Source organism: Rattus norvegicus, chromosome 10 (genome assembly GCF_036323735.1).
Source record: "Rattus norvegicus strain BN/NHsdMcwi chromosome 10, GRCr8, whole genome shotgun sequence".
Taxonomy (NCBI): Eukaryota; Metazoa; Chordata; class Mammalia; order Rodentia; family Muridae; genus Rattus; species Rattus norvegicus.
In genome coordinates, this window is record NC_086028.1 from 49,591,634 (window position 1) to 49,605,029 (window position 13,396).

Consider the following 13,396-nt stretch of genomic DNA (forward strand, 5'->3'; position numbering starts at 1 on the left):
ATTTAAAGTATTAAACTTTATCAACGACTGGGTAGGCGGATTTGGAATTGTACTTCCTTTTTTTTAAAAAAAAAAACCATAATTTCTTCTTTTGGTGTATTTATTGATCTATTTCCTAAGGGGTTCCTTTCTGGTTCCTTTGTGGCTCTTAAATCCTTTTAAATAAATCCAAGGGAAAAACCAAAAGAAGGCTTGTCAAGGGCCCTCAGTGGACAGCGAGGTAGAAGGCAAATCTGTACTGAAGCATTCATTCTCTTTGCCCAGACAAATGGGGGCGTGGCCTGCCAGGAACTCCTGGAAACAAAACTTCAGAAGTCTGTGAGACCAGAGGGGATGTGATGGATGGGCTGGAAAAGGATTGGGATGCAGAAGCTGGGGCCAGAGGGAAGCGGGGAGTGGGGATCTGGGGTTGTTAAGGCTGCGAAAGGGTAAACTGAACTGGAGAGCTCTAAGAACACTTAATCCGACAAGGGGCGTTAGACCCAGGCAATCATACTGGCACTGTTAGTCTGACAGCGGCCCAGAGACCTGGGGTTAGGGGGAGGAGGGAGGAAAGGAGAGAGGGATTGTGAGGAAGGGGCGTCGCCTCTGTTGTACGCGCCCTCTCCAGTGTATTGGGCGGTGCCTCGTTACCTTTTTTTCCCCCTTCGGTCCCACCCCTTCTGCCTCTCTAGCCCGGCCCCTGCGGTCTCTGCTCTGCACCCCAGCGCGGATCCTGGCGTTGGTCTGGCCTGGGCCGTTGACGTCACCACCAAGTTTGCTGTCCTTCGCGTCCCACGTGTGGCGGTAGCGGCCGAGGAGGCTGCGGAGAGAGCCTAGGAGCACAGTGGCAGCCGTGGCTGACAGGTCCCGCGCAACCGGGCCACTCCAGGCTGTTCCCAGCTGGGGCCCCAGAGGAGTGGGTAGACTTCCGGAGCGCCTAAGAGGCCAGAAGGCTGGAGTCCCACTCGGACAGAGGGAATAACGGGGACTTTGCTTGCTCCCTTGCTGAGACTATCTGAGCCAGGACTCAGGACACGCTCCTGGGCGGGCCAGGAGAGCAGAACAGCCAGCGGCTGGGAAAAAGGTCACTCTCCCTAACCAGAGCGCACACAGTTCTTTGGCCCGGGAGCCCTGCATCCCCTCCACCCGGACCAAGCTAAGGATGCGCGATCGCTGATCCTAGTTCAGCACCGGTGGCCGCTCAGAACCCTGCTAAGCCAAACACCTTCGCCACCGCCACCGCAGAGACTCCCTTGCTCGCCGACTCTCGGGGACCCAGGGAGTCGAGCTCTGTGCAGCTAGGCTCCGGACTCGGGCGCGTTTCAGACCCGAGACTATGGTTTCTTAAGCACGGCCCCGCACTCCTTCCCGCCCCGTCGTACGCAGCCCGGGACCCTAAGAACGGCTCGCGGTGCTCGGTCCCCAGCTCCAGCTCCTGCTGCCGCCCCGCGGGGCAGCTCTCCCGCACGCAGCGGCGCTCAGGCGATGTGGCCGCGGGGCAGTACTCTGGCCGGCCGCGGGGATGGCGGGGCTCCTGGCACAGTCTTGGCCTAGCATGGCCGGCTCGCCCTCCAAGGTCGCCTCGGGCTAGGATGGCCCCCTCGGGTCCCTCTGGCGCGCAGCTCAGCCCGGCGGAGCCACTGTCGCGCAGTATCTTCAGGAAGTTCTTGCTGATGCTCTGCTCGCTACTCACTTCCCTCTACGTCTTCTACTGCCTGGCCGAGCGCTGCCCGCCGGGCTCCGGCCCCGTCGCGGGGGTCCCAGGGCGCGGCGTTCCTGCTGGACCCAAGGAACTGGCGATGTGGCCCGCGGGGGCGCCAAGGAAGCGCCTCCTGCAGCTGCGGCAGCGGAGGAGGCGCGGGCGGCCAGGGCCAGGAGACAGCAGCGACCCGGACGAGCAGAGCCCTGGGCTGGCCGCCGCTCCAGGCGGCTCCGGGGCGGGGAGCAGCGTGGCAGAGGCCCAACCTGGGACCCTGGCCTTACTCCTGGACGAGGGCAGCAAGCAACTGCCGCAGGCCATCATCATCGGCGTGAAGAAGGGCGGCACGCGGGCGCTGCTGGAGTTTCTGCGCGTGCACCCCGACGTGCGCGCCATGGGCGCCGAGCCCCACTTTTTCGACCGCAGCTACCACAAGGGCCTCGCCTGGTACCGGTGAGCGCGGGGACCCCCGTGGGTACTTCTGAGCGCTGGCTGTGCAGAAGGGGAGACTAGGAAGGGATGACAAAGGAGAAGCAGTAGCTGTCCCCAACTTGGGCTTCCATTCTTTCCTTCTCCCTTGAGGAGAGGCAGATTAAGAGAGGAAGGGGGGGGGTTAATTTTAAGCCTCGGGACTCCCTCCCTCCTCAAACATTCTACTCCTTGAAATCGCTAGCAATTAAATAAAGGAAAAGAAAAGGAAAGGAGAGAGAGAGAGAGAGAGAGAGAGAGAGAGAGAGAGAGAGAGAGAGAGAGAGAGAGAGAGAGAGAGAGAGAGAGAGATTCCTCTGAAGTTAGAAAACTGTTCCTCATTACTGGGTTATCTTACCAAAGGAAGCCTGCGTCTATTCTTTTATCTGTGGGGTAATTCCCTGTGGTTAACATGGTCTTTGCTCCGGTATTTATTTGCCTTGACCCTTTGCCAGATAGTTGTCCAAGGTGGTAAGTCATATAGAGACTTAGTAAAAGTGTCAAGAGACCATGTAGTTTGGATAATCTATGCCTCAGCAAGTGCCAGCAACTACTAACTGGGATTTTAAAAACACTTTTTGATAATATATCCGCCTGACAGAAAAATTTCTAAAGCGTTTCTTTACATATTATCTTTACAAATAAGATAGTTAATTTTAAATGGGGGGGGGGAGAATCATGGGGAAATGCGATGGATACAATTTAGGAAGTAAATCTCATTTACAGGGTAAGCTTATTTTCCAGTGTCAAATTCAGATCACCTATAATACCAGAGTTTGTCAAACTCTAATAAATTCTAGTGTGGCCTGGAGTTGGTTTGTGGTAAAAAAAAAAAAAAAAATACTGATTTTTTTCCCCTCCTCTCTCCTCCAAGTTCAAGGACAAAATTCATATGGTTAGGATTTTCCCATTTTATAAAGTTCAGCCTGTTCATAAAATATTCATTCTCATTATAACTGAAGCAATATTAGAAACGTTATGACACAGTCGAGATACATGGAAGGAGCCATTCATAAAATACAGACAGACATGATGTGATGAGTTTATTCACTTGTAGAATCAAGAACATGTTCAGATTGATTTCAGGAGCTGAATTTATAGTTTCGTCCTAAAAAAGTCGAATTCAAACATTAAACACTTCTAAAAACAGTTACTTTCCATTCATTGGAAAGAAAAACAATTGGCCTTCCCCTGATGTAGCATATATATCATTGGAAGTCATCAGCCACTTAAATAGACTCCCCCCCCACCCCCCATGTTTCCGCCATTTATGTTCTCTCCTCTGGGAAGCTCCTATGAAATGACCTGTTGAATCTGGACAACAGGTCCTTCTTCTGAACACAAAGGCAGTCCTGTGCTATTCCTCAAGGACATGAGAATGGGTGATTAAAGACCCCTAAAACTCTTATCTAGAGCTGCTCGCATTGAATTTGGCCTCATACAGTGCTGCTCCCAGACACGTTTCAAGCCATCAGTCTCAAACATCTAGGCCAGCCCTGGGCTCTGAGGTACTATTAAATAGAGTGAAATATTTAGGACTAACCCCCTTCGTTTTTGCTCTGCCCTACTAAACTTTATTTCTACAAGATAGGATTGTTTCTTCTTACTCCAGTAACGTCTGTTTGAGGGCACGGTATCTACAGGCCTGGATCTGGTTTTCTGTGAACTTTTTCGAAGTCATGTAAAAGCAAGAAGGTTTCAAGGTAACTAGAAACACAACTACATTAAAAAAAAAGGCATGGAAAAAAAAGAGAGAAAAGTCATAAACTTTAAGGCCGCCCTGTCTTTTACTGTGAAGGAAATCTCCTTGGGTTGTTTACCCAGTAGAGGAGTTCTATAAAGGAATTTATGGTGGTTACAAAAATAACTGCACAGTAGACTGCATGGTTTGCTGAATTTAATTTTCCAAGTGTCGGAACGATGTCTTTGTTTTAATTTTCACCAGGAGTGTTTTTGTTTTTTATTGAATGAATAAATTTAAGCTCACTGAATTATATGAAAAACTCCAATTTAAAAGACCCAACCTGTAGAGCCTGGATTATGGGATTATTTAATGAAAATTTACCCACAGTTTCTTTTCATCTTGACTCTGAACTTGGATTTTGATGTTTGTGAGAAAGACTGACGATTGGAGTCTCTATATGAGAAAACCCCACACAGATTGCCTTGAAGCTACTGCTCATTTCGGCTACTTATATTTACCTAATATTCAGGAAAAGGGTCTGGTTAGACTTTCCTAAGTTGTCCCAAATTTGCAATATAGAATTCCTATGCACGCTTAAGACCACACACACACACACACACACACACACACACACACACACACACTCACACACGGGCTGGGGGCAGAAAAAAAGAAAAGAAAAACCTAACTTTTTATTTGCACCCTGAAGAAAGTTTAGAGAAGAGAAAAATATAGGCAACACTTTTGGATTCTTATTGACACAGTGGACTCAAAACAAGTCTAGTCTTGGCTTCTTTCTTTCCCCCTCCCCTCTCTTTCTTTTTCTTCTTCTCAGTCACTATTTGTCCTGCCAGTTTGCTGTGGCAGCGCCCCCTTCTGTCCTCACAAAAGGAGAAAGCTTTTGCTTTAAGGAAGTTTGAAGAAATCTTTTGGAGAGGAAGTTTGAGTTAGAATCTTCTGTTGCTGAGGTGTTGCTCTATATTTCCACCATCAGGAAGAAAATAAAAATGTGAGCTGTGTTTCCAGAGTAGAGTATAAATCCATCTTTGAAAAAATATAGTAAAACAAAGATGAATTTGTTACTCAGAATCTCTAGATGGGATGTTATTCTCATTGATTTAAAGTGTTTGGATGCTCCTAGCAAGCCTCCTAGAAATGTTTCTGCGTGGGGACTTATGTATAATAACTCAGGGCACTCCAGTGGAAGTTTCTGGGTATGAAACTCCACCTTGCTGGGTTTGAGGATCATCCCTCCTGACTTAATGGAGCAGATTTGGTATCAGTACCACCAATGTCTATGGCTTGTATGTCATGGGATAACAATTATTCCAAGTGAACAATATCTACTTCTATTGCATGAGTGTTATGATTATAAAGGGAGTGCAAATCTTTTTCCTTTCTTCAAAATGTAAACATCATTACTGGAAGTCAAGACCAGATGCCTCTACTGTGTTTCCAGGGCAGGTGAGCTTTAAACAACATGAGAAGGGCCCTCTCCCTGTTTGTCTATTACACTGGTACCAACTAAAAGGTATTCCATTTTCCTTACAGAGACAAAGTATACTTATTTGTAAAGTATTTAAATAAACTACACACGAGCATGCATATGCTCACATGTACACACTCCTTTGCTGTCTGTGAGCCCATTGGTCCCATCCACCTGCATGTATCAAACTTTGCAGATGCTTGGGTCTCTCCTATAAAATAGTACAATATTTGCCCATAACTTAAAGCATTCTCTTCTGCATTTTAAATCACGCATACATTATTTATAATGTGCGACATAATGCGATGTTATGTAAAGAGCTCCCACGGTGCTGTCTAGGGAATAATAGCAGAAAATACATCAGAACATGTTCAGCACAGATGCAATTTTTTTTGTATGTTTCATACAGTGGTCTGAGCCTCTGTAGATACCGAGGGCCTTCTGTGCATCTGTCTGTCTCCTATCTATTTATACATCCACACTGCACACAAGTACACATGCACATAAGTGGCTGCTTTAATACTCTATGTCTTTATTTGGCCCATGATGGGGAGCATTTTTTATGTTGTCTTTAGTACTAGCTTGTTCCACATTTTAATTTTCTTAATGAGCAAGACTGGACCATTTTAGCCCAGAAGATCACATTATAACACAGAGAAACCACCAAAGAGTACTTTGCGTGAAGACTTGGAGTTAGTGCGCTCCTGCCTTTATCAAAATTTGAAAAATGTTGACCTTACATGATCATGGATCATGGCCTTACTTTTCAAGGCCACTGGAGCGATGACTTGAAGAAAGTCACGTCTGTTTTCTGGGAGAACTCGGCCTTTCCTAGCAGCTGGGAACAGCTGTGGAGTACCTCCAGGAACCCTTCCCACACTCTGGGCCCCCATCCCCTTCTTGCACGAAGAGTTTGAAATTTAAGCCAAAGGAGGTGCAGATCCTGGCCACCCATGCAAGGTCAGATGGAGTAAAGTCCAGAGACTGTGTCCTTGAGTAAGCAGCGAACAAGGGCTGAGAAGGACTCTTGAGCCCAGGAAGTCCACGTGTGTAGAGAAAAAGGGAGGCACATTTCCTCCATGAATGTAATTCCCAGGAGCCCTGAGTGACTAGACACTTCCCATCTGCTCTCATTGTCTGGAATTCTGAGCTTTCCCCCCATGGATATCACTGGCAACTTAATCAGCTCTGTGTGTGTGTGTGTGTGTGTGTGTGTGTGTGTGTCTGTCTGTCTGTCTGTCTGTATATACATGTATAAGTGTGTGTGTAGAAGTAGAAATACAATAGAAGGGGAAGGGATGGCATTTGTATGAAGAACTTCAGTAAATGGTTGGGGAACGTCTAAGACATGCTGGATATAGAAGAATTGCAATACCTTGAGTGTGCACTTCCTTGTGTGTGCCTTCCCTTATGATCTAAGGAGGATAGCATGCCGACACACTTTGTGTGTGAATGCAAAGACAGTCTCTGGGTGGAAACCCCCCACAGCATTGTGATCTCCTGCTCCCTGCCCCCCTTCTTAACAGAAAACACGCTGGCCCAAATATTTGTCTCATATAAATAAACTGGTTGATTGGCCAGAGAAGAATGAGCGCCAAGGCTGTATTTTAGAGGGGTCATGGGAATAAAGTCAGCCTGTGCAATTAATGACAACAGGGGCTAACCTTACATAGACCAGATGTTCACATCATGAAGAGTGTTGGTCACAAGCAAACAAGCGTCCTTGATATAAACAACCATAAGAAGTGGTGATCTCTCTATAGGACACGCTTGAACAAATATAAATGGTGGCCCTCATCAGTTCCATTTCTGGATCTAGGGAGGAACCCTGCATGCACACACAGCCTTTTTCCTGGGCGAGAGGGAAAGATGTGGCAGATAAAGAGATCTGGTTTTGCCAGTCACAGGGACTCACCTTGTAACCCCAGAACTATGGAGGCTGAATAAGGAAGACCTCAAGTTTGAAGCTAACTTGGTTCCCTAGTGAGGCACAAAGGGATCTAGTGTAGTTTCTTGGTTTCTATTTCCCAACAATATTACACCCTGAGTATCTGGGCATTTTGTTATCCTCAAGCAGTGAGTTAAAACTGTGCAAGTTTCTTACCAGACATATGTCTTTTATATACTCACAAGGGACAGAAACTTCTCAGAAACAACACTCTATCTGCCCTCTAGCCTTCACCTTGATCAGATGCTTAACACTTGAGAATGTGTGTTGATTTAATTTCTGTGGGATATATGGGTACAACTAATAGGCAAACATATGTGAACCCAGTGCTCAGTTCTCTCCTAATTCCTGCTCCCAACAATACAACCCTTGAATAGCTGGCATTTCTCAGACACCTGAGCATGTATGATTGTCCGTGGGTCACTTGAGTTCAGCATTGCAAAGTATAGTTTTAGCCGGTCTCAGGAGTTGTCAGACGATGGCAGATGTCTGGCAGGAAAGGGGGAGTGTTTATTAATAATGCAGTTAAGTACTTGCTATTAGGAATGCAAGAGAGAGTCTTTGAAAGGGTAGAAACAAAATTCCTTCTCGCTTGAGAGACACCTACTTTGAATGTGTTGTGTAGCGCCACCTAGTGGTAAAAAGTCAGTCTTCTTAAACAGAAGAGAAAAAGGAAAGAAGAAGAAAGAAGAAGAAGAAGAAGAAGAAGAAGAAGAAGAAGAAGAAGAAGAAGAAGAAGAAGAAGAAGAAGAAGAAGAAGAAGAAGAAGAAGAAGAAGAAGAAGAAGAAGAAGAAGAAGAAGAGAAAGAAAGAAACAATAATGAACTTAGATAGCAGGTGCCGTTCTCCTAGCCCAGCTGCTGCATTTGTCCCTTTCTGGTAGGGGGAATTCTCTCTTTTTTCTTAAGGTTGGCAGTTTATTTGTTGGAGAGAAATAAAAGACTCGACTTGACAATACACCCCCCAAAAGCAAGATATAAATGATTAGAGGATTTATATTAGAAATGTGCATGAGGAAGGAATGCCATATGCCCCAGATTACTTTTGTTAGTGAGTTTTGCCTCTGTTTCTGAAAGCTGGCTGCAGATGAAAACGCTTCCAGATGACTTTACAGCGGGCTTGTTTCTTCCCCTGTGTGGTGCAGCTCTGGAGGAAGGTCTTAATAGAACAGAAGGCATACAGAAGCCAGCTTAACCCTTAGAGCACTTGTCCCAAGCCTACCTGATGCAGGACAACTCTAGGGACGGTGACAACATCAGTTAGAGATGCATTTCTGGACCTAGGGATAGATGGGGTCAAGTTAAAACAGCAGGAAGGGGAGGGGTAGGAACATGACTGGAAGCCTAGCAGAACTGACATTAATCAGGTGGCCCAGTGGCTGAGGTCAATGCCCTCTTTTGCTGAGGTCTTCTCCTTTGTCCTGATAGTATTCATTCAACATAACATTCTTTCATCTGTGGGGTATTCAACCTCTCCCTCCTCCCTGTCCAGAACCCATGTAAATATGACAGTCCTAAGAAATACCAAATTGAGCTTTGCAACACACTGGTCAAGTGTTGACTCTTGAAAAAAATGTCAAGATGGCCTAAAACCTGGTAAGACTCATAATCTCCTCCACATGGGAAGACACACTGACTGATTATTAAGAAGCACATAAATTTTGGGAGCTGTTCTCTTGATTGGAGTCTGGAACAGAAAATTAAGTGTTTGTGGGGTCAAATCAGACACACGTGAATGGTGCGGATAGCGGAGTGAATGACATTATGTGGCAGCCTTCGTGTTTCTGAGAGCTCACTTACCTGTGCTCAATCACAGTCTGAAAATGTATCAATGGGGCATTCCAGAAACAACTCACGAGTCTTAAATTTGGAGCCTTTCTGGATAGCAGGATGTGGCATGGTGTTGTAAGAAACGTGAGCCACCCCTGTGTCTAGTGCACTTAACAGACATCTCGCTTTTCAACTCCACTCTCCTAGTATCTGTATAACCAGTCTTTATTTTACTTACTACGAGACGAAGCCCAGGAGTTGGTATGCTGGTGAGTTGGACATGAAGGAAAGGAGGCACAAGTGCTTCCCTTAAGTAAAAAGTCCAAATCTGAGTAAAGGCAGAGGTTTCTACTGAATGCTGGGTTGTTGAGCTCTCTGTGGAGATGAGTTTTCTGCCTGCAGAATCCTGAAGGGAGAGAGAGAGAGAGAGAGAGAGAGAGAGAGAGAGAGAGAGAGAGAGAGAGAGAGAGAAACCTGTTCAAGTTTCTCTTATATGCCTCAAAGTGCAGAAACTGTGGCCAAAGCATGGGAGTGCTTAGCGGCGAGGTAAAAGCCATTACATTTATGTGTGAGTGCCTGTAAGTGGTTTGCACTTAGTGCTATGTTAGGCCAGGCACCCTCTGGGGTTCTTGGAAGGAACTCCAGGGTGAGTAGAGGGAGGTCCATTCTCCATTCTTGTGTTCATATGCGTTGTTTCTTGTTTGGAGATGGCATCTCTACGTAGCCCAGACCGGCTGTCTCAGCCTCCCGAGTGCTGGGATTATAGGCATGTGTTACCACAGTCAGTCTAGTTAACTGAGAAGGATACCTTGGTTTTAATCAGTGTGTTGTACTTGACTGGTGCTTGCATAATGATGCCTCCCTCCCTGGGGATGAGAGTTTATATGCTGAGAATGTCTTTGTGCTAGTTTGTGTAATTTAAATAGCTAACATTATTCTAAACCCCCAAATGAAGACATCAATGAAGCCAAGAAGAGCTCAGGGGACAGGAAAGGTAGCTTGTCCTTAGGGACTCTACACACAATTCTGTGTGTCGCGGGCTCCTTTACCCTGGAGGCCGGAGTGGGCTGGCTGCCTCTCTTCTTGCAGTCCCTGTTGCTTCTAGGCCTCCTCTCGGCTGGTTTCTGGGGACAGGGAGCCTTGGTGCAGATGACAGGACTTGAGGAAGAGGAGAACCAAAGTAGGAGTCAGTCAAATGAGACACCTGGCTTTTAAAAAACATTTTAAAATGATCTATCAGTCATATCTATCTGTCTGTCTGTCTGTCTTTATGTTCAGTGTTTTGCCTACATGCATGTCTGTGCACCATGTGCATAGCCTGCAGAAGTCAGAAGACAGTGTCAGATCCCCTGGAACTGGAGTTACAGATGGTTGCAGATTACCATGTGTGTACTGGGAACCAAACCCAATTCCTCTTCAAGAGCAACAAGCACTCTTAACTGCTGGGCCATCTCTCCAGAGCCCCTATTTTTCTTTAATTTTTAACTAAAAACATAGGAGGAGTGAATCTCAGAGCTAGGGGAGCTGGTTATGGGGTACGGACATTAGCAGAGGTGACAAAATGACTTGAGCTATCCTGGCCAGCCTACGTAAACCACCCACTAACTGGGGCTCCATGTCTCTGCTATGGTGTAGACACTCCCAGAACAACCTGAAGCTATTTTTGCATCCCATGGTGGCGGAGATGGAGAGACCCAGTGCAGAGTGCAGGAGAGTCACGATGGAGCATCCTGCGGCTAAGTGGCGTCCTTGTAGGAGCCACTGCCAGTGTTATCAGACTCGAAACCCCTGCCTAGGTGGCATGCTGTCATTTTTGTGCTTCTGTTTTTAACCACACAGTTGTGTTATCTGGGCTTCTCATTTAACAGAGTGATGACAAATCTTCCTTCAAACATCTCCCCTCTGGTATTTATAACAACTGTAAAAATAGCTTTATCCACACTACATTTTCTTTGGCTTAAAGCAAAACAACAGCAGCTTCTGCCAGAGCCCCCAGGAAGCCTGTAGCTTTTCCTTTCAAAGGTTGATTGGCCAGTCTTTGGTGAATCTGTTTTAGGCATCTTTGTGTAAGGGATGGGTGTGGATGCTTGCACAAATAAAACTAATTCTGTGAATCAATACCATTCTCTACTTTTGGCATCCTTTCCTATTTTAATGGGTAAAAATATGTCTAAAAGTTATGTGGGTATTTTTTTTTTGGTCAAAACAGCAGACAAAATATGTGAACCTCATAACAGGTATTTGCCAAAGCCCACCACTTTAGGTGTAGAATGATGGAAACCAATCGCTTGGAGCCCTCGCTGTGTGCTGAATGAGACGAAATGTAGGTGGTCTGAATGATCTCAAGAGGGTCAATATTTTAAGAAGGTCTTAATATTTCCTGCATGCTACACAAAAGAAAACGCAGGTTTGGAAAAGGAAAGTAACTTACCCACAATGATAAAATGGTGTGACTCCAGGTTGATCCATATCTAGCCCTCCAGTGCACTTTACCTCCTGGGCATTCTTGGATAGTCTGACAGAAATGTCCTTATGTTGTCCCTGCCTAGCTCTCCAGTCTTGGTCCCAAAGATAATGGCCACTGAAAGCAGCCCACGCAGTAGAGTGACTTGGAACTATTTGATTCTGATCAGGGGCCATTAATTATAAAATTGGGCCACACACCAGTGTCTGACTGAAAAAGGAAGTTTGAATCAATATCGTTGTTAGCTTATTGAAATAACTAAAGCCATCTCAGGCCAGCATTGCACTTGATCCTGTTGTGTCTATTAAGAATACTGTGCCAGTCAATGGGCTCTCTCCACATCCATTAAAAGAAAGTAATAATCACTAACCAACCTCTTGAGTGACCCAAGCGAGGAGCTTCTGAGCTGCTGCACAGAAGCCGATGCACTGCCAGAGCTATAATCAGAAGGGAAGGCGTTTGTACTCTGACAAGGGCCCAGGTGGGGTGGTAGTCATGTCCAGTGTCTAGAGTCTCTAACCAGCAGGCTGCCTTCCTGTATATTGCAAGTCTCTACCACCTTCAGATTGACGTTTTTCTTTTTCTTAGTAAGGTATGTTAGTACCCCAAGTCAGAACGAAGCCCACTGCTAAGCCAGCATCATTCCATTTAATTATTGTAGTCCTGTCTCCTGGTCATTGTGAACACAGAGCCTTTCTACAGGGCCAGGGCACACCCAAGTGTGCTTTAGCCATTGACAAGTGTGCCCCCTAAGTTGCCTTTATTTAGTTTGGGTTTGTGTGCAACGGTGACAGAAACTCTGTGGAGCTGAGGCCAGTCTCGGGATAACCTCTACTTGTCCAGAATTGGTTAGTTAAAGCCTTGACTCTGGTTGAATCTGGTCTCTCCTCATCTGTCTGGTTTTAGACTCTTTCTCCAGCATTTTGATGTACGTTGGTTTGGGGACTCCTCTAGCCTGACTGCCCCTTAGATCCTTGTAACTAATTTGTGTTTTATGGTGTTGCCTGCTTGTAAAAGATTCGCAGGAGAAACTGGAGTCCAGACCGGAAAGTCTTCGTTTCTCTTTCTTTCTTTCTTTCTTTCTTTCTTTCTTTCTTTCTTTCTTTCTTCCTTCCTTCCTGTCTGTCTGTCTTTTTGTTTTTTTTTTTTAATTTTTGTTGTTGTTGTTGTTTTCTCATGGCTTTCCTTGAATGTTCAGAATAGGAAGCAATCAATCAAATTGTGGGAATGAAATTCCTTTGCCATTTTCAGCATTCTTATATAGATTAGATTTTTTTTCTCACTGGGAAATATCAAAGTTGCCAGGGTGGGTTGAATGGCAAAGTCAAAAATGATGTGTTTGTTCTTGTCACGAGTCCTTTTAGACTCTCGGTTAAGTTCAGGTATCTAAGGAAGAGATCGGATTAAAGTGCCCCTGATTCACAGAGAGACGGTTCCCAGCTCTACCTTGCCTCACTGAAGCCATGTTTGCCCTGACTTCCTGCTGAAAAGTTCTGGACAAGGGAAGGGAGGAAAATGGTCCCAGAATGTAGTGATTTTATGCCACAAACAATGATTTTAAGTAGACAGAAACTCATGCTTATTTTTTTCTTTCTTTTCAAGAAATTTCATGAGGAGCTCTAATTATTTTTATAGTTTCTTTCATCATCAAATGTGGGTTTGCCTTTCTTTTTCTTCTTCTTTCCTTTTTTTTTCTTTAAGAAATAAAATTGGTTTGTTTTTCTTCCTAATGGGGCCTTGCTCTTTCTTCTTGTGTAGGAGGCCTTGGGATTGCAACAGTATCTGTTTAAAAGGCTTTTCCTGCAGCCAGAGGGTCGGTTAGTTTGCCCTGCGAGGGTTTAATGATGGAAAGAAAACAAATTGGATCTGTTTTATATTTGTATGGGGGAGGTCATG

General features: G+C 45.5%; 1 protein-coding gene across 1 annotated transcript in view; it reads left to right on the top strand.

The window, feature by feature from the left end:
• The first annotated feature begins 1,574 nt into the window (after positions 1-1,574).
• Hs3st3a1 (heparan sulfate-glucosamine 3-sulfotransferase 3A1) overlaps positions 1,575-13,396 on the top strand; it is an 86,647-nt gene continuing 74,825 nt past the window's right edge. Inside the window, exon 1 of the mRNA NM_001172067.1 lies at positions 1,575-2,134. Coding sequence (NP_001165538.1) covers positions 1,575-2,134 — 560 coding nt within the window. The remainder of the gene's footprint in view (positions 2,135-13,396) is intronic.